This window comes from Typopeltis vanoorti, chromosome 8 (genome assembly GCF_054136105.1).
Source record: "Typopeltis vanoorti isolate ZY-2024b chromosome 8, IOZ_Tvanoo_1.0, whole genome shotgun sequence".
NCBI lineage: Eukaryota > Metazoa > Arthropoda > Arachnida > Uropygi > Thelyphonidae > Typopeltis > Typopeltis vanoorti.
In genome coordinates, this window is record NC_143556.1 from 110,183,349 (window position 1) to 110,204,361 (window position 21,013).

The 21,013-nt window shown below is 34.8% G+C and overlaps 1 protein-coding gene across 2 annotated transcripts in view; it reads right to left on the reverse strand.

The window, feature by feature from the left end:
- Positions 1 to 21,013, reverse strand: part of LOC150104282 (non-selective voltage-gated ion channel VDAC2-like) — a 142,761-nt gene that overhangs the window by 1,550 nt on the left and 120,198 nt on the right. For both annotated transcript variants that reach the window (XM_090396885.1, XM_090396884.1), the window contains 3 exons: positions 20,720 to 20,836; positions 20,312 to 20,462; positions 2,318 to 2,375 (listed from right to left, as the gene is read on the reverse strand). In XM_090396885.1, coding sequence (XP_090253011.1) covers positions 2,318 to 2,375; positions 20,312 to 20,462; positions 20,720 to 20,836 — 326 coding nt within the window. The remainder of the gene's footprint in view (positions 1 to 2,317; positions 2,376 to 20,311; positions 20,463 to 20,719; positions 20,837 to 21,013) is intronic.

Below are 21,013 nucleotides of genomic sequence, written 5' to 3' on the forward strand. Positions count from 1 at the left end.
TCTTCAATACTTCATCAGAAAGTGTCCAACTTTGAATCTCCATGGTTGTGACATTTGGTTAAAATACCTTTTACTCATGAGCACCACCCATTTTTGTGAATTTCTTGATTTTCTTCTTTTACATATCAACTTTCTCAAATCCAACTTTGATAATATGACAAGTTCAGAGTTAAAATCAGATTCCTTTCCCAGTAGTGGGCCAGTATATACACATGCTAAGTCATTTGTTATTCCTAATGATTGCATGTTTAAGCTTGGGTAATGGTTTACACATAAAAAATTTAATGGAACAAATACAGCACAAAGGGGTGTGTTATTACAATTTTTATTATTTTCTATTACACTTTTATTATTATTATTATTGTATTCCTGAAGTGAAGTTGTTTCTGTGATAGACAAAATATCAGAATGATTAAACCTGCTATTTAATTATTTCTTTGTGCTGTATTCATTCCATTAAATTTCTGTGCCTAATGATATCATACACCCCCCCCCCCACAAAAAAAATTTCTACTTGCTAATTTTGACCACTTCAAACAAATCCTGCAAATACAAAGCAAATTATATGCTAGTGTTTATTTCTTCTCTCATTCACATAGCTGCTGTCATTATAAGAATGACATGCCAGGTGCAATTTTTAATTCTTTTTCTTGACTATACCCCAACCCCCCAGCTTTGATTCCCCAAGAGAAAAATCAAGCACATCATAGATGATCAAAATCTTAATTTTTCTTTTCCCCTTAAACTAAAACTTGAAATTGTTACAAACAAATTGGCAAAGCACCCAAAACTGATTTTGAAAGGATAAAAGGCAAAAATTCAAATCATGCCAAGCAGCAGTCATGTTTTCTGTCTTTTGCCAATGGCCACAGCTTTTGTTTAATCCTACTTCTACCTCTTTTGTACACCAATGATTCTACTGCTCATCATAACTGGCATGGGTAATTTATTCCAGTCTCCTGGGGAGAATTACTCATAACAATAACTTAAAAACAAATTATATTTGCCAGTCTGGTTGATAAAGTTCATAGAATCTCTCCATTTTGACCAAGAGCAGTCAAAAAGTGGAAATCCTATGAACATCTACAAATATCTAAGCCAAAGCGAATTTGAATATCAATATGGCTTGGGTAATTGTATATACCTTCAGGTAGATGATTCACACAGTCTAGTGAAACTATCATAATGCTTAGTAGAAACCTGAAGTGGCCTGAAAAGCATTCCATGCATGGTCTCCGAGCCAGTTTCCAAATAATCTTATTTTTAACCTCACCTACAGTACTAATGTATGATAGGTTTACAACCTTTCTGAAGATATGAAGAATAGTAAGCTATCCACCTGGAATAAATATTGTGCAGAATCAAGATTACTAGATCTTCATATAGTAAGCTATCCACCTTTTTCTTCTATGCAAAAATACATAACCACAGCTTAAGTTGCTTACAAGGGCAAAATACAAAGTATTTTTTTAGATAATCCCTTTAGAATTATGGTGGGGGTTCTCTGAATCACTTACATGTTTCACTATTTTTATTTTTGCAATGGGTATTGGAGGGAGGAGAAGAAGAAAAAAAAAACATACAAAATAATTACACTACTTCAGCAATTAATTGGTTTCTAAAACTGAAACCATAGTAGATTTATCTCACAAATTTTGTAGACATTTTTTATATCTAGTTGATAAGCTATTAGGTATAAACCTCAAGCCAATAGCAAATCATAGGTTTGGTGATACATACACCAAGAGAAATGAGTAACAAACTACTGCTCTCCAACTCATAGCAGGTGTTATTGTTGCTATAATGCATACTACACAATAAAAAAAAAGCATAATATTATCACTGATAATCACAAATGATTATTACTAGTTTATTAATGACCTGACATTTTTTGGTTAGAACAATTCACAGGTGTCATATGGTCATTCTTGTACTTCACTGGGTTTTTAGGAGTAAATTCTTCAGCTAAGAGTGGTCGAGTTGCAGATATCCTTTCAACACAGTCAGTAGAACAATTGCAAACATACATGCCTATGGCATGGAAAGAGGATATGCTAACCACTATGAATCAATAAATCTTTGCTAATTTCATCATCCAGACGAAGAACAACTGTAATTTTGATATTTCTTTAAAAAAAAAAAAAAAAAAGTAACATGCTTATTTAATATTTAAGAATATATAATATTAAGAATATATAAGAATATTTAATGGGTATTAAGGAATCAAAAGAACATGCCAATTTCTTTCTTTTTTTAAATGACTGAAATTTTGTATATTTTATAAAATCCATGCAAATAACGGGAACAAAAAACTTACCATCTCTAAGCCTGTGAGTAAGACCAAGACCAATTTGGCTTGAGTTGTTTACTTTTGCCTTTAAAAAATAATAATAATAAATTAAAAAATAATGTGTGTGCACACACACACACACATGCATCTCTTTGGATTTTTAAAGAAATTATTAATAAAGATATATAACATGAAATGATAACTAGAGTATAGCAGAAGACAATCAACTAAATCCATAAAATAAATAAATGTTTCAAAAGCACTTGGTTTATCATCATCAATTACTGATACAAATTCTCAAAAGGTGTAAACTCTTATAGCAAACACAATTATAATAAACTTGCTCACTATTAAATGAAAAAGTAATGACCAAACTCCATAGAAACAACTGAGTACTGCAGGAAATTCACTGTAACAAAGCAGTCAGGTCCCCACAATTCTGCTATAGTGCAAGTTGGCTGTGTGATAGTGACACATAATTATTACCTTACTATAAAGAATTTTCTTCCAAATTATTCTGTTACTTCTTAGGTCTCCAATATTGTCAATTTTTTTTTTTTTGTCTTCGAGGGCACTTAACATTAATTCACTAGACCTCAGACTTTCTCTAGATTTTTATCCTGCCATCAGCCATTCTATTTAAGTGACCATACCACCTTAGATGAGTTCTGATTTTGGAATTGCCTTAGAACTATTCAGTTCTGTCTAATGTCACGTTCTCCTCTAATCTAAGGTCTTAGAGGTCCCTCTCAAGCCATCCACTCGCCATTGCTTAAGTCTCTTCCTACTTCTTTCGTTTTTGATCTTGTCCAATCTTGTAATTCCACTTGCAAGTCTCAGCATTCATTTCTGCTTTGTCCATTCTCTTCTCCCATCTCTTGCTCATCTGGCAGGTCTCACTGCCATTCTTTCTACCTTTTGTAGATCTTTCCTTTTAACTTGCTAGACACTTCTGTAACACACAAAATATCTGGGTACTTGCAACCAGGATTACTATGAACAGAAACTCTTGATGATCCATTGTCATCCATCTTGAAGAATATAATAAACACAATACCACCATTGTTATGGCAAGTCAGAACTAGCAGACCATGCTTTAGATGGTGCCATAAATTAAGACTTTAGTTCTTTCTGCTGTCAGTCACAATAAGATGCTAGGTAAAACCAGCAAAATATCAGAATTTATTAAATATGGGGGGGGGGGCTGAAAAGTTCTGATAAACACTTAGAACAAAAAAATTACATTAAAGCAACTGATATAACTACAAGAAAGAACATATCTCAAACCCATTAACCCCGTGTTTCATCAAATTGTAATAATTTGTTCTTTTTTTTTCCTTTTAGGATATATAAGATTTGAAGACACAGAGGTGCAGGCTGTCATCAAGTTTTTCATGCTGCAAGGAAAGTCTGCAACTGAGATTCACTAAACTTTAAGGCTTTAGGGAGGCTGTGTCCCGGAATATCCAAGAGGTGCCAGATAGGTGGCCAAATTTAAAACTGGACATCCTGAGACAACAGATGCCCCCAGGTCGGGAAGACCTTCCACAGCGATCACACCTGAAAACATCAATGCAATATATGCCATGATCCTTGATAATAGACAAATGCCAGTCAAAAACATTGCAAAGACTCTGAGGATATCCAGGGAACAAGTTGGAGTCATTATCCACCAACATCAAGCCATGCAGAAGCTCTCAGCAAAGTGGGTCCCCAAATGTTTGAATGCTGACCAAAACAGAGAACATGTGATGTCACCTCAAGGGATTTTGGATCATTTTGAGAAATCAGGTGCAAATTTTTTAGCTTGTATTGTGACTGTTGATGAAACATGGGTTTATCACTATGATCCAGAGACCAAACAATAGTCAATGGAGTGAAGACAAAGGTTCTCCATGGCCAAAGAAGTTCTGAACCCAAAAGTCAGCAGGGAAGGCCTTTACCACTGTCTTTTGGGATATGGATGGTGTAATTCTTACCAAGTACTTCAAAAAAGGTGAAAACTGTTATAGCAGCAGTTTATTTAACAGCACTGAAGGAGGTACTTGAGGAAAAATACCTTGCGAAACAGCAGAGGCATGCTGCTTTTGCAAGACAATGCACCTGTTCATGAAACCCAACAACTGGTAACTCGGGTTTTTCATCCCTCAAAACATCATTCTGCCTCAATTTAGAACCTGTATAACTCAGAGAAACGCAACTTGGGCTTTGCTCTGCCTCGTCCACCCTATTCGCAAGACCTGGCCACATCTATTTCCCATTCTCAAATCTAAAGAAACACTTGAAAGGAACAAAATTTAACACAGATGAAATCATATCTGCAGCTGAGGACTGGTTTGTGCAAGGGAAAGACGCTTTTCTCAAAGGATTGCAAATAATGCAGCAGCATTGTAACAAGTGTATAACACTTTGTAGGAAATATGTAGAATAATGTGTAAGTTACATCATTCTGCCTCAATTCCTTCATGGTGATTATCAAAACTTTTCAGCACCCTCGTAATTTAATTTTCTTTGTATTGTGAAGCAAACAGAGCCTCCATAACTCACTCAGTAAAGACAAAGCCCTTTGGTCAGAAAGACCTGGGTTCGATTCCAGTCAGTAACGTGAGGAACCTTAATCTGGTATCTTTCGACTAAAGGTGAGTTAACTAGTCTCATACGGAAGTGAAGGGCTATTTTCTCCTGGTAACTCGGGTTTTTCATCCCTCAAAACATGCAAACCAATCCCGTGAACACACGTGGCTACAGTCATAAAATATACTATGGCAAGGAAAGCAACAGGAAACCACCTTGCTCATAATCACCACCTTAGTATGGTAGCATATAGCTACCCCCACCAGCTGTATGGCTGAGGGAATAGGATAGGATAGGTGAAGTAAAGATGAACAATGGTGACTTGTAAAACAAGTAAAATATTTCAGCTATTTAGAACAATTTTCAGTGAGGATTGTAAATTAAATAAGGAAATAAACAATAAAAACAAAAATGGAATGGTGAGGCACCAGGTGAATAAATTTATATGGAATAAGAGAGAAATTAGCTCAAACACTAGTAGTATGCAGAAAATGATTTTAACTTGTAGATGTAGAAGTTGGTTTAGAAATAAAGACTAAATGAAGGACTGAAGAAAGCAAAAATTAGAGTTTGAGAAATACCAAGGGAGTGAACAGATGGCATCATATTAAAAAGCAACATAATAAAGGAATTGGACATTGTCAGCATTCAAGGAAGGTTAACAAAACAGGTGTTGTTGTCAAGATGCTGGAAAAAGATAGGAAAGGTAAAAAGACAATCTTTCATGGCAATCAGAGATAACTTAGAAAACTGAAATATGATACTAACTTAGGGTACTAGAGTTTTAACAACCAGATTAATAATAATAAACTATCATGCAGCACTCATAGTTATCCTGTACACCAACTGAGGATGTATATATCATGATTATAATGATTGGGGGGAGGGCATTAGGGTCAAACCTGTATAACTCAGAGGAGATCTCCACTGGGCTTCGACCCTAATGTCTGATTCTTACCTTCTCATAGTGCATCCTGTTACGTATCTACCTGGATAATGAACAAAAGAGGATGGACTGGCAATTTAGGATTTAGCCTACCAAATTGTATTCTTACTGGCTTAAACCACAATGTAAAAGGATGATACAACATTACAGACTTTCGTGCTGGCTGGGCGTTGCCCACTTAAACACGATATTGTTGTTTTTGCCAGGGAACTAGCTAAAGGAACAATTCTCAGAACACATCCCAACTCAACATCAGAGTTCAAGATTGGTGCTATCAATGTAAGAAGCATCAATGGAAAAAAAAAAAAAAAAAAAAAAAAAAAAAAATGGAACTAGCAGAAGAACTGGATAAGTACCAGATCAACATAATAGGTGTGAACTGAAACATATAAGACAAGAACAGCTAAGATCTTTCTAAGCAACAAATATAAAATGTTATACACTATTCAACACGAAGTATGAGGATAATCTTCTTGAATGGCAGGCAGCATCAAGTAGTGATGTGGACAAATATTAAAATGGGGAACTAGATAAAGATTTATTTGTACAGGTATAGTTCGCCCACCGATTTGAGGTCCCTCGACACTTCTGCGCATCTCAGAAAAAGAAGAAGCCATTCCGATAATAGGGTAATCAGTCCGTATAGTGGGATGAGTTGCTTATTATTACCGGTCGGAAAATTAACTTCTCTTTTATGATTATTGTAGTTAACTATGTTGCTTGTATAACAGTTGGAAAATTTTACCTATAAAGCACGTGATTTCGCGTGTTGGCGACCAATTCGGACGTCCTTCATTTTTTTCTCCCCTTCAGCATGAATCGACTATTCTTGGAAAGACGCGAAGCAGGGACCTGGAAACGGTGGGCGAACTATATCCCTTGATTAACGCGATTAAATAATCCCTTGATGTTACCGCGTACATCAAAATTGTGTTAATCAAATATAATAATCAAATGGTAAAAATTGCAATTTGTCCATGATCCATTACTGTATTAATAATTCGTTTTATATGGTACTCTTTTAGGAAAGATAAAAAATGAATGCAAAATAAATGTTTAATAAATGCTTGTACCTACATCAGATATAGCAATTTTTATCAAAAAAATAGTTATCAAGAGTCGTTTGAACAGTTTTAATTTTCTTCGTATTAGCATAAATTCTACGATAACAAGCAAAATTACTTTCTAGACCTTGGCAAACAAGCATTCTTAGATTAACATCTGGATCCATATCCATTACTTGTTGCTTAAACGATCCTAAACTGCGAAATATTCCATCCAGTTCTTTGAGTGTTATCTCCTTTGGAACCTCATCTTCACATTCCATTTGTTCGTTGTCTTCATATATGCGTTATTGTTCAATTTCAAGATCGTTGTGACTGAAATCTTTTGAATTTGAATCCAATAATTCTTTAACATCTTCTGCATCAACACATCAAAACTAGGTCTTCACCAACTGCAACGATTATTTCAACCACATTGTTCACAGGATTTTGAAAACCACCTAAGTCATTAGTGCATCTAGCAAAAAATTATTCCAAACAGCTCTCATGCAACTAGAAGACACTTGCTCCCACGAATCATGAATGTTTTCAATTGTGTTTAATGTTAAAATTTTTACAAACTTCTTGGAGCCTAATCACATTTTCTCCTACTGCCTTTGAGAATGTCTTTTAAAATAGCTTTGAAAGTTGCAATGATGCCCATGTCCATGGTTTGTAGTAATGATATCGTATTTGATGGAATTTTAGTAAATTTAAAGGCACGTTAATCAAAACTCTTGACACGTATATAAAGGGATTGTTGCAATTAATTTTGCCACGTTAATCAAATCCCACAGAAGGCGGGAAGATTCCTCCATTTCTTCCAAGGAAGAAATGAAGGATTTTTTTTTTTTTTTTTGAGGCATTACACAAAGCAGCTGGCTCAATGAAAACTGGTTCTTGTTCAAGATATAAACAGATTAATAGGAAATGATTCCGAGACATATAGAAATGTTTTGCAAAAATTTAAAGAAAAGCACAAAGTTAATAATAATGGTAAGTACCTGCTAGATTTCTGCTCAGGACAAGGACTAGTTATTGCTAACACCATGTTCCAACATAAAAATGTGCACAAATTCACATGAAGAAAAGATGCAAAATATAAGAAAAAGTCTCAGTGATTGATGTTTTCCCACTGGTTTGGAACACAAGAGTATACAGAGAATTTGAAATAGGAAGTGATCACTGTTTAGTTTTGAACAGGATAAAATTTGAATTTCATATTGAAGAGAAGTACTTAAGAAAGTTTCAAAACAAATCAAGGTTGAGCAGCTTTCAGAGGTGAACCGTAGGCTGAAATATAATTATTTCAGTCTACAATAATTTTTTCTTCAATAATTAAAAATAATTATTGAAAAAAAATGAAAGAGTTTGAAAACAAGAACCAAACCTTGGAGATTCAATGGCAAATCCTGAAGAAAATATTGATTGATTCAGCCAGAAAGGCTGTGGTGATGTTGTCTGTAAGGATAGAAAAATCATAACTCCATGGTGGACTCAAGTTAAAGAAGAAAGCATATCGAAGTTCTTGGTAAGTAAGTCAGATTGTGCAAACAGAGAAAATGAAAGGAAGTGAAACGTGTAATACTAACTAAACAAAAGTCATGGGAAGATTTTGGTAAGAACATAGAAAATAAATATCAGGAAGGTGACAAAATATTCTGGAGGCTATTGAAAAAATCTTAGAAATAGAGGAAAGAGTACTGTAAAATGAATCAGAGATGATAAAGATATTCTAGATGTCTGGAGTAATTACTTTGAAAGACTGCTTGAAACAGGCATGATGGTAGAAAACTCCCAAAAGGAATATCCATACTTGAAGTAGAAAAAGCTATCACACACCTGAAATATGGAAAGGCAGCTGGAATAGATGAAATTCGACCAGAAATGCTCAAATATGGAGGTATAAGAGTATTACAGTGCCTGCATTGCATAATTCAGAAAGCCTGGTCAGAGGGTCAAATTCCAGTTGATTGGAGTAGAGCTCTGATAGTACCCACCTATAAAAAGGGAAATAAATCAATGCAAGAATTACAAGAGTATTTCCCTACTGTGTGTTCCTGGTAAGATTCATGCAACTATACTTGAGAAACAGTTAAGAAAAATTGTAGAAGGGAAGCTTGGTGAAGAACATGCTAGATTCAGGCCAAACAGAGGTTGTCAGGATCAGATTTTCACTTTATGACTACATAGTTGAGAAATCATGGGAATATAACAAGGATTTGTATTTATGTTTGGTTGATCTGGAAAAGTCCATATGACAAGGTGCGAAGAGGAAAGCTCTTCAAAATGCTACCGTTATATGGTGTCTCTATTTAAGCTGTCAGTCAGCAGTTAGACATGGAGATACAGGAAGATGGTTTGAAGTAAAATCAGGTGTGCAAGAAGGGTGTACATCATCTCCACTGTTATTCATTATATAATATAATACCACTTTCCTTCATAAGGTGAAGGAAAGTGGTATTAAATCTGATTTCAAAATTGTTGATGTTAATCCTAGTTCTTTACTTCATGCCATGCAGATATATTTCTGAATAAATCCAGTACAAGTCTGCAAGATTTCCTGACTAAATTGAATAACTTGTAATACATCTGGTATGAAAATCAACAATAAAAAGATAAAGACAATGAAAAAAAATAGGCAGAAACATTGAAAACATCAACTGTATCCTGAATGCTTAACCTATAGAACAAGCAAAAATTTTTAGTGAAGATAGTAAATTAAATATGGAAATAAATGAAGATATTAGTAAAGAACTTGCCATTGAATGTATTAGAAATGTGTTAGCAGATCTAATCTCAGGTGGTATTCACTTAAACAGAATGGGAGAGGAAGATTAGGGAAACAAGTGTTCTTCGGCATGTTGGCAGAGAAAAGTCCCAAAGGAAAATCAAGATGTAGATGGATTGATAGTAAAAAGGGCCTTAAACAATAGAAATATACAATATTAGAATCTTGAAAAATAAGATTAATTTGGAGGAAAACTGTTGACTGCATGCACATTAACAGAAGAGCACGTGTAGCATCTACACCATTATGTTTAGCTGTAGCAATAGTGTTGATGTTGGAAGAAAAGATGTTTAGTGTTGAGCATTATTTTTGTACATACGGAGTTGATAGAGCAAATGGTCCAAGCCTATGACATGTTTGCAAACAGTTTATCTGCCATTTCTGTAAGTGTGTTCCATGCAGTAGTGTCATCATTGCCTTAACTGAGAGGTTCCAACATACCAGAAATCTTCTGCCACAATGCAAAAGGCATTTGTGGAGACCACGAACTATTAACACAAAATGAGAATCATAGGCATGTGATGGAGCAAGTATTACAATCTCCAAAGTACAATCCTTAAGGAGATGGGTGCCCTTTTGTATGTCATTCAGGTGGGTCAGTGATTAACAGCAATTTACACTGCTAAACACTGACCCACCTTCCTCCATAACATTCTCAGACAAAGCGCATTTCCACGTAAGAAGTCATGTAAACAGACGAACCTACAGGTTTCTTGAGACCTGAATTTGTCCAAGAGAAACCTCTTGGACCCGATTTCATTGAAGACGGTGGTATAACCATGATTTGAATAGCAAACGCTACATCGAGGATGTGTTTGTTTCGTGCACCCACGATTTGCATAGGATGTGTCATGCAAAAAACATTCCATTTCGTGCACAGATATTCTAACAGGATGGAGCAACCTGTCACATCACATCACATGGTTCCAGCCTATTTATCAGAATACTTCCCTGGGAGGCTCATTTTGTGGTTCACTTAATTCTCATACCCTTTGTGTTCTCCTAATCTCACATCACTTGATGCCTTCATCTGGAGTATGGTGAAGGTATGGTTATTCCCCCATGAGCTGCCTTCAAACCTTGATGAACTAAGGGATAAAATTGCATAATGTTCAGCAGATGTCCCAACCCTTGTTCTCCAAGATGTCCATTCGACCAAGATTCCACTGGAAGTTGTGGATATACATATCATTGTCATGTGTAAACATATATTTATTTATTTGCTAATAACCTCATTTACTCCATAATATATACTGTTATAGTTATTCAGTATTGTATTTTGTGCCATACTGTAGAAAATTATAGCAGCTGTTAAGTCTTGATGGTAGGACCAAGATACATCTTACCAGGTGACAACACTGCTGACTGGCTGAAGTGATATAGGAGTGTTTTCTTGCAAATGTTTAAAAAAAAAAATGTTTCATGGTACATGAATGACATTTGAATGTAACAGAATCCTTGACATTGTTCGTAGACAGGTGTATCCCTTTATACTCAAAGTTCACACATCTGAAATGGTTGTAAATATTCTTCCTGATAGATAACCAAGATGAACTTATGACTGTATCTAACTGGACAATCTTGAATGATGAAAATGCCAATTAAATTGACAGTTTACCATGTTCTGAGTGTATACAGAATGTCTGTTCACAGTATGCAAAACCCTGGTTATACCCCCTGCCCCCAAACACACACACCAAGAATTAAACCATCAACTGGAGGATTTTCTAAGAGTGAACCAATATAAGCAAAGATTGAGATGTAAATACACTCCACCACCTCCTAAAAGAAAGGCTAAGTGTCTATGGTGCCAGAATGAATTTGATTGACCAAATACCATGGATTTCAACTCCAGAGAGAAAAGTCCCGTTCCTCATTTCTAGTATCTATACACTATGCCTAATGTTTTAAGTTGTATTTAACACTGAAAAATCCAACACTGTTTCAGAGATATAGCTTTAACCAGTGGTACTAGACTTGACATGTTTACGTGTCAATAAATACATAGATGCAAAATGCTCATTGAAATGCAAACAACATTGGGATGCTGCTGGGTAATTAAAAACCGTTATTCTGCAACCAGTCAGAGTATAATAGCAGTGGTATGGAAAGGGACACTACCAAATATACAATTCTTAGAGGACTTGTAAAATCCTTCATGTGTATGGTTTAAGGAGAAGCCATTACTATATATTCCATGCCATTCCTTCAACTTATCATTCAAGAATGAAAAAATGCAACCGTTTGGGAGAATTGGGGGTAGGGGGAGCAGAATATATATCATCATCAAATTCCTGACATGTACCCTCAAGGGGTGTATAGGATATGATAGTACCTTGTGAAAATCATTACTAACTTCCTAACTACAATTTTCCTACAAATCAATTTGTTACCTGTCAAGACTACATTAACAGATCTTCTATTTCTCTTTTCTAAGGCACTTTTTCCTGTATCAATCCACCTATATCTTGGTCTTCCTCTGGATCTTTTACTTGCCAACATGGCAGAGAACACTTGTTTTGCTAATCTTTCCTCTCTCATTCTGTTTAAGTCACCTCACCATATTCCTGGATGCTAACAATGTCAAATTCTTTCCTAATATACTCATTTCTAATATGATACTGCCATTGATACCATCTGTTCATGTTCCTAATCTTTCTCAGGACTTCATATCTGCAGTCTCTAGTCTTTGGTCAAGTGTTTAACTTCTGACCAAGCGCTCAGATCCATAAGTTAAAATTGGCTTGAACACTGTTGTATACAGCTAATTTAGTGTTTTGACCAATTTCTCTCTCTTATTCCATATAAATTTATTGAGTTGACTACCATACTAGTTTTGTTGATGTTGTTGTCTATTTCCATATTCAGTTTACCATCTTCACTAAAAACCATACCTAAGTAGCTGAAATGTTTTACTTGTTCTATAGGTTCTCCATTCACAATATAGTTAACATTTTCAATGCTTCTGTCTATTTTCATTATCTTTTTCTTGCTATTGCTGATTTTCATAAATTTATTACAACAGTTATTGAGCTTAGTCACGGAATCTTACAGACTTGTACTGAATTTATTTAGGAGTATAACATCGTCTGCATACAGTAAAGAGCTGAGAACATCTCCAATTTTGATATCATGTTTAATACCACTTTCCTTCATAATGTGATCTATATAGGTAATGAATAACAGAGGGGGAAAATGTAAATCCTTGACACCAGATTTAACATTAAACCATCTTCCTATACTTCCTTCAATTCTAACTACTGCCTTCCAACTCAAATAAAGACTAAGTATTGCTCGATATAATGCCCAATTGACACCATATAACTGTAGCATTTTGAATAGCTTCTCTCTTGGCATCTTGGCATATGCTTTTCCAGATCTAGAAAACTTAAATACAGATCTTTGTTATATTCCCATGATTTCTCAATTATTTGTCATAAAGTAAAAATCTGATCTGACATCCTCTATTTGGCTTGAATGTAGCTTGTTCTACACCAAGCTTCTCTTCCACAATCCTTCTCAAGTATACTTGCATAAATCTTACCAGTAACACTCAGTAGGGAAATACTAATGTAATTCTCACATGCAGTTTTATTTCCTTATATATATATATATATATATATATATGGGTACTATGAGAGCTCTACTCTGATTATCCGGATTTCGTCGCTCTATTGAGGCCTTCGGAACTATGCAGTGCAGCTCACCACATGTCTCTCTCTGGCTGAATCAATGTTTTCTTCAGGGCTTTCACACCAAATCTGTAAGGTTTGGTTCCTGTTCTCAAAAGCTTTCATTTTTTTTTTTGAATAACGGTTGTGTTTTTAGTCTACAGTTTGTATCTGACAGCTGCTCAACTTTTAATCATTTTAAAACTTTCTTACATGTTCTTCTTTTCAGTATGAAATTCAATTTTATCCTTCTCAAGACTAAATGGTGATCATTTCCAATTTCAAATCCTCTGTACCAGTTAATACTCAGTAGGGAAATACCTCTAATTCTCACATTCAGTTTTATTTCCCTTTTTATATATGGGTAGTATGAGAGCTCTACTCCAATCATCTGGATTTCATCCCTCTGTCCAGGAATCCTGAACTATAGAGTACAGCCACTGAAAGAATTTTATACCTCCATACTTGAACACTTCTGATCAAATATCATCTACTCCCACTGTCTTTCCACATTTCAGGCTTTTGATGGCTTTTTCTACTTCAAGTGTGGATATGAATTCCTGATTGCATTCCTATTGAGTGATTTTTACTACTGTGCTGTCACTGATCGTTTTATTCAGCAATTTCTTGAAATAATTACTCTATACATCAAAGGCATCTTTTTCTCCAGCTTTCATGTCACCTTTATCATCTCTAATTCCTTTTACAGCACTCTTTCCTCCATTTCTGAGCTTTTTCAATAACCTCCAGAATATCTTGCCACCTTCTTGATAGTTATTTTCTATGTTCTAACCAAAGTCTTTCCATGACTTTTGTTTAGCTAGTTTTAGACAGTGTTTTGCTTTCTTACATTTGTCTCTGTACTCTCTAAGCGCACAAGCTGACTTATTTACCAGGAAATTTTAATATGATTTCTTCTTTTCCTTCACTGCCTCTTTAACTTCCTGTGTCCACCATCAAGTTCTGATTTTTCTATTCCTGCAGACAACCTCACCACATGCCTCTCTGGCTGAAATAATCAATATTTTCTTCAAGACTTGCTGCTGAATCTCCAAGGTTTGGTTCCTGTTCTCAAACTCTTTCATTTTTTCTTCAATAATCTTTGTGTATTTTAGTCTACATTTCACATCTGACAGCTGCTCAACTTTTATTTATTTTAAAATTTTATCCCATTTTCTTCTTTTCAGTATGAAATTTAAATTTATCCTTCTCAAGACCAAATGGTGATCAGTTCCACTTTCAAATCCTCTGTACACCTTAGTATTGTTAGATCTAGAATAAGGGTCCTATCAAATTATGAGCCATTCTTCTAAGATATAACAAGAAGAGACAAAATTACGCAAAGATATGCCTGTACTTTCAAGAAAAGAAGATGCTAAACACTTTCTGTAGGAAAAAGCATGTTACAGTCTAGTTAGAAAAGGGTATTAAAGTTAAAATTATAATGTATGATTAAATAAGATAAAAATATGGAACGTGTAGATAGTCAAATTCTAATGTGTTAAATTACATGCTTAACATAGAAATATAATGTTGAAAACATAGATGTAAATTATGCTCTGTGCAAGAAAAAACCTCCACATCTACCAGCCAATGAGGGTCCAAAAGGTCACTACCTAATGACGACATAACACAACGTGAATAAGCACTCGAGGAAAATGAGCATGACATACTTCCACGAAAGCAATACTCAAAGAAGGGAGGAGATGTGATGTCATCCATGACAACGAATGGGAAGGAGACATGAGAATGAGTAAAGTGCTGAAAGAGGGTGCTTGGAAGCAGAATAAAAGTAATCACGCGCAATTTGAAGCTCTCTTGAATTTTCTGTTCCTGTGTTCCCGTTCGAGCATGCATGGCCGAGGAAGCTTGTCACCGGTGACCAGCAACTACTTTCCGTTGATGTTAGATCCGAGACGAACAAGGCTACCTGCGGAATGATGCCAGATTCTCAGATAAAGCCATTGGTAAGCCTAGTACCAATGTAAAGGCAGAGGAAAAAAGTAAGTGAATCACAGTAACTATGGAAGTGAGCGACTGATTGATAAGGAGGTCTTGTCATATCCGAAGTGAGCACGTGGCAGAAACCTAGGAACCTTCCTTTGTAAAGACAAGATGGTAAAGTACAGCACTTTATTTTTCTTATATAGTAGTAAATCGTAGAGAAGAAAAAGGGGACAAAGAAGGCAAGAATTCCACACACATTTGATCTTAGTGTTCTAGTGACCGTTTTAGACTGATTGTCTGTGATAGAGGACTTATGCTATTCTTAATTTGCACAAAAGGGAGACATGACTTTTGAACGGTTTGTTGAATGAAACTAATAATTGTAGTGTTGTATGTGAGCCTGACTTACACTTAAAGTGTGGACACAATAATTGCAGGATTGAACTTTGTCCTTTCAATTTAGTTATGAAATAGCATGAATTAATTATGCCATGTGTGAACCTTACTCATATATAGAGATTGAATGCTGCATAACTTTAGTGAATACTGTTTGATTTTGAGCTTAATTGTGATGTAAAGATAACTAGTTAAGATACTTAAACTTAGTAGATGATTTTTTTGATGACTTGAATTTTGAGGGGAGGGGGATATAAGTGTCTCAATTTGAATAACGGATAACTTAGTAATGAGATTATTGATTCATGTATTTTTTTTGGATGTGTAATCTAAAATGTAACTTTCCCTTTGCCTTAATAAATGTATTTTGTTAATTTAAATCTGAGAGTTGTCTAAATGAAAGACTGAATTACCACTTACAAAAAATTACGGACCTATGCATAGAGGGTATACCATAGATTTAAGGGAAAGTGAGCCATGACTGCAAATTACATGATCTCCAACGTTATTTAAGCTCTTAGTCTGTTTAGATAGCAATTTAATTTCTGGTACACTTTCTCGGGATGAGAAAAATCTCCGTCCCTAGTTTCTGACTTGCGCAGTTAAAATCTAAATTTTGTCAGAAATCAAAAGGAAAGTGCCTCTCCAGAACTAAAGCTAGGAGTAGATCATAGTAGGCACGTATAGGACGACATTCCAGAACTACAAGAAAAAAACACAAGACGTAACAGTATCCCGCACCAGTGAGAAAACATCACTATCAAGATCAATATCAAGATATGAGAGTCCTGAGAAAGATTAGAGGCGTGAACAGATGGCATCAATAGCAATATATTAAAAATGAGGATATTAGGAAAGAACTTGACATCGTCAGCATCCAGGAATGCATTAGCAGAGCTAATCTCAGGTGGTATAATCATTTAAACAGAATGGGCGAGGAAAGATTAGCAAGACAAGTGTTCTCTGCCAGGTTGACAGGAAAACGACCCAGAGGAAGACCAAGATATAGGTGGATTGATACGGTACAATGTGCCCTAGATGATAGAAATATAAGATCTGATAATGATAATATTGGAGTCTTGACAAGTAATAGACCGATTTGGAGGAAAATTGTAGGTAGGAAGTTAGTAATGATGTAAATTTTTCATGTAGTAATAATCATATCCTGTACACCCCCTTGAGGTACATGTCAGGAATTTGATGATGATGATGAACTCCATTTCTTTGCCATTCAGGCTTCTTATGTTGATAGTACCAATCTTTAACTCTGGTGATGGTGAGTTAGGGTGTGTTTTAAGATTTGTTCAAGTAACTGATTTTTTCGCTGTTTGACCTGGTTCCCTGGCAAAAACAACAGGGGCCTTGTTTAACCAGGCAATGCACCAGCCAGCATGAAATTCTGTCATGTTGTTGTTTAAGCCCATAAGAATACAATTTGGTCAGCTAAATCCTCAATTCCCAGCCCATCCTCGTTTGGTTCAGTGTCCAGGTAGATACCTAACAGGGTGCACCACAAGTAGGTGAGGATTGGATATTAGGTCAGAAGCCCTGGTCAGTTCTTTGCATTCCTTTAAAGGCTATGTGGAGGTCTCCTCTCAGTTATACAGCTTTTACCCTTAATCACCCCGATGCAGGAGTTACAGATAAATAATGCTAGGAAGGGAGTTTGTGGATTTCTGCAAGCTTCAGTGTCGGCTGTGAGTGAAGCTGGCATTTTTTGTCTTGAGTCACTTCTGATTATGCCAAATTCCTTCTTTAACTATCCTGATAGTAAACCTATTGGAAAACAAAGACTTGGATATAGTGGACAGAGATTGCGAATAGAATGGAAGATGAAGGCCTTACTCCAGCACAAATTATTTCAGTAACTATCTAAACGTCTGCTGTGTGATATTAACCAATCTGATCGTGGCCACCTTTAGTGGAGTGGGGGATAATATACTGCCTACATGGATGTTTGTAGGCAGTAAATGATTCATATTGTCAAATGGAAGGCCACAGGCCCACTGTTAGAAATCTTTAATTTCTTATGGGCTTGCAAAAGAACCATGTTTGATCTCTAGTGCAAGTTCCTCAGATTATCAAATCCTTGGCAAAAGTTATACCAAATGTGTGATAGGTTTCAAATTTTTCAAAGGTATGATTTTCATAAATGCAAAAGAGTAGAAATTGCCATTCTTTGAATATTAAAACAATGGTCAAACAGAAATGATTTATGTGTTTCTTGTATTGGTAACACATTTTACAGAACCAATACTTTGTCAGGTGTACCTTCTCTTGTGCATCCTTAATAAGAAAAGCTTAGAAGAAATGTCCAGATAGCACACATTTCAGACCTAGAGCATGTTCCCCTTCCATTTCCTATTTGATATCTTGTAAAGAGGTGCAGCAAGTTTTCTGAATTAATAAAAATGAAACACTTGAGTTTCCTGTCCATAAAATGAAGTTGTGTACAAGTCTGAATTACTTCATTGTGAAGCATGAAATTTCTCTCCATAAAATCTTCTTTGCACTGCAGGTAATAACTTACACTACTAATTATGACTATTTATAGCTGTGGAAAATGCATATACACTTTGTCTCTCTTTTCACTCGCACTTTAAGAATGCCATATAAATTCTATTACATCTATTCAGCAGTTTTTAGCTCTTTTCTAGTGACAAACTTAAGCATTGCTAGATGTGTATTTTATTTTTATTTTTGCAGGAATAGCAGTAATGTGAATTTTCTGACAGGAATGAAATTGCATAAGCTGGAAATGTTAAAAAGTGGAAGAAAAAACGAAAGGAAGGTAACCCACATTCATTCCTTGGTTCTTCAAAGTTTAGTTATTGGTGATAAGGACTTCAGCATATGTGACATGCTTGATATATATTAGCAGCTGATAGCAGCATGAAAACCATATAAATCATCACCTTCAAAAAGAACATTCTGAAATTAAACACAAACTTCATGATTTTCTCAGGAAAATTCAGTCATAGTCATGTTCAGCTTTCTTCCATCACATTCCATCCAAAAAAGCCTATCTAGTATTGTATAATTGGTTGGCCAAGTGGATAGTATCTCTTGCTCTGCAATAGGCTATGGGTTTGAATTCCACTGCATGGTGAGAGATCACCATCCTGCTTAAACAGAGGCAAGAAATGTCTTGAGAAAGTTCCTTACTTTGTCACTAGAGCAAGGTTTCTCTGCCTATCCACAGCACTCAAAGTACTTGTAGGTTCCAACTTTCAAGGGTAGTACTGATAGTAATTCAAATTTCCAGATATTATTGTAATATAAAAATATAAACTAAAATATATCTTAAGATTTTATAATTATAACTAATTAGAAAAAGGAGTCACAAAAATTAAGAACTTCTACAAGGAACAGTGAAATCATGGTTTTGCGATGTCCAAAGATACTTTCTCTTTCAATTTTATATAGATTTACTTCTAATTTTTGCAAAGATTTTTAACAAATGCAAATAAACATGACTTCAGCAATATGATCAAATAAACAAGATTAATAAAGCACCATTTTGTGAAATTTTTTTAGAATCCATTTATAGTTATTTATAAAAAATAAGTCAATATATTATAAAATTGGGTTGTGTAGAATTTGCACAGTTAAGTGACAAAACATCCATGCAAAGCGTAAATGTTCTCAGGATGGAGATTTGCATAACACTTATAAGAACAATTGATCCAACTTTAGCTGAAAGGTCTAATAGACAAGCTCAGGTGTTGAACATTATTCATAACTTATTTTAACGGCATTAACAACACCAAATGAACTATTTTATAAAAAAAAACACTTGTTTACCAACTGGCTTATATTTCACTGGATTTCAAACCAGCATCTTCAGATACAAAAGGCAGCATGTTATAGTTTAGACATGACAATGAGTAAGTGAAACAATTCAAATTGTAACTGACAAAAGATCTAAAGTCCTAATTTGGCACCTCTCTAATGTTGTAAAAAAAGTATTATAGCTACGTAGGAGTTGATCTTAAGATCACAGTCTCCCAAATTTTTATCCAATTAATGCAACTATTGTTCAGGTTAGGAGAATTCTTCATAGCCATGGTTGACTAAAAATAATCTTTCTAATTTTGAGAGTCAGCCATAGTTATGAAGAATTCTCCTAACCTGAACAAGTATGGTTGTATTAATTTGCCAAAAATTTGGGAGACTTATCTTAAGATCAACTCCTACATAGCTATAGTACTTCTTTTTCTTACAAGATTACAGGGCACCAAATTAGGACTTTAGATCTCTTGCCAGTTACAATTTGAATTGTTTTCCTCACTCAATATCGCATGTAAACTATATAACATGCTGCTTTGTACTCTGAAGAACCTGGGTTGAAATCCAGTGATATATAAGCCAGTTAATAATAATAAAAAAAATCTTTTTTTATATAAAATAGTTCATTTGCCATTAATACCGTTAAAATAAGTTATGAATATATTCAGTGGAAGGCTTACGAAAAAGTTCCTCAGGTCCACAATAAGATTCAAATACATGTCTTTCCAACTAATTAGTGCTCTGAGTACACAATGATGGCAGGACTACATCATATTTTAATAGCAAAAATGAATAATAACAATAATTTCTGGAATATATTAAAATATGATACATAAACTTTTTGAGCAAAATATAAGAACTTACCCTTATTGATGTATCCCCATCTAATTTATATATGCAACCTAAACCAAATCGAGTAACATTACTGCCTGCTGTCCACGCCAACTGAACACCTGTTTCTAACTTATCATTTACTTTTTGATAAACAGATCCCCCGAACTCTTGTCCATCATTCCTATATTAAGCACATATACAAAAATTTCTTAAAAATAAATGAATGGCTAGAAATAGCAGAATAATCAATTATGTCCTAAAAAGTAATAATGAAAAATATGACAAGTATTTCACACACCTCCCATCCCAATTATTCCATTAGATAAGTAGATTTTATTATTAAAAAGAATAAGTCAGTAATATTTCACTTACACATTAGTATATTATATACACTAATTTACACACCTTATTATATACACAACTTAATAATTCACTTACACATTAGTATGTATGACAAAATCATCTGCTTCATAACCAATTGCAAAGTTTGTTCTTGTTAGTTTGCTCTTGCTAGCATCAAATGAAAGCTGTGCTCCAGCAAGCCATCCTTGAAAGCTGAAAGAAAATTTCCAACTTATATACTGGTTTTTCTAAATGATCTACTATCAACACCCACAATATTATATAAGAATGTCATCTAATATAAGAGACTTATAGCTCAGTCGGTATAAACGAAGCCCTGTGGTCGGAAAATCCTGGGTTTAATTCCCATCCATGACATGAACCTTTACC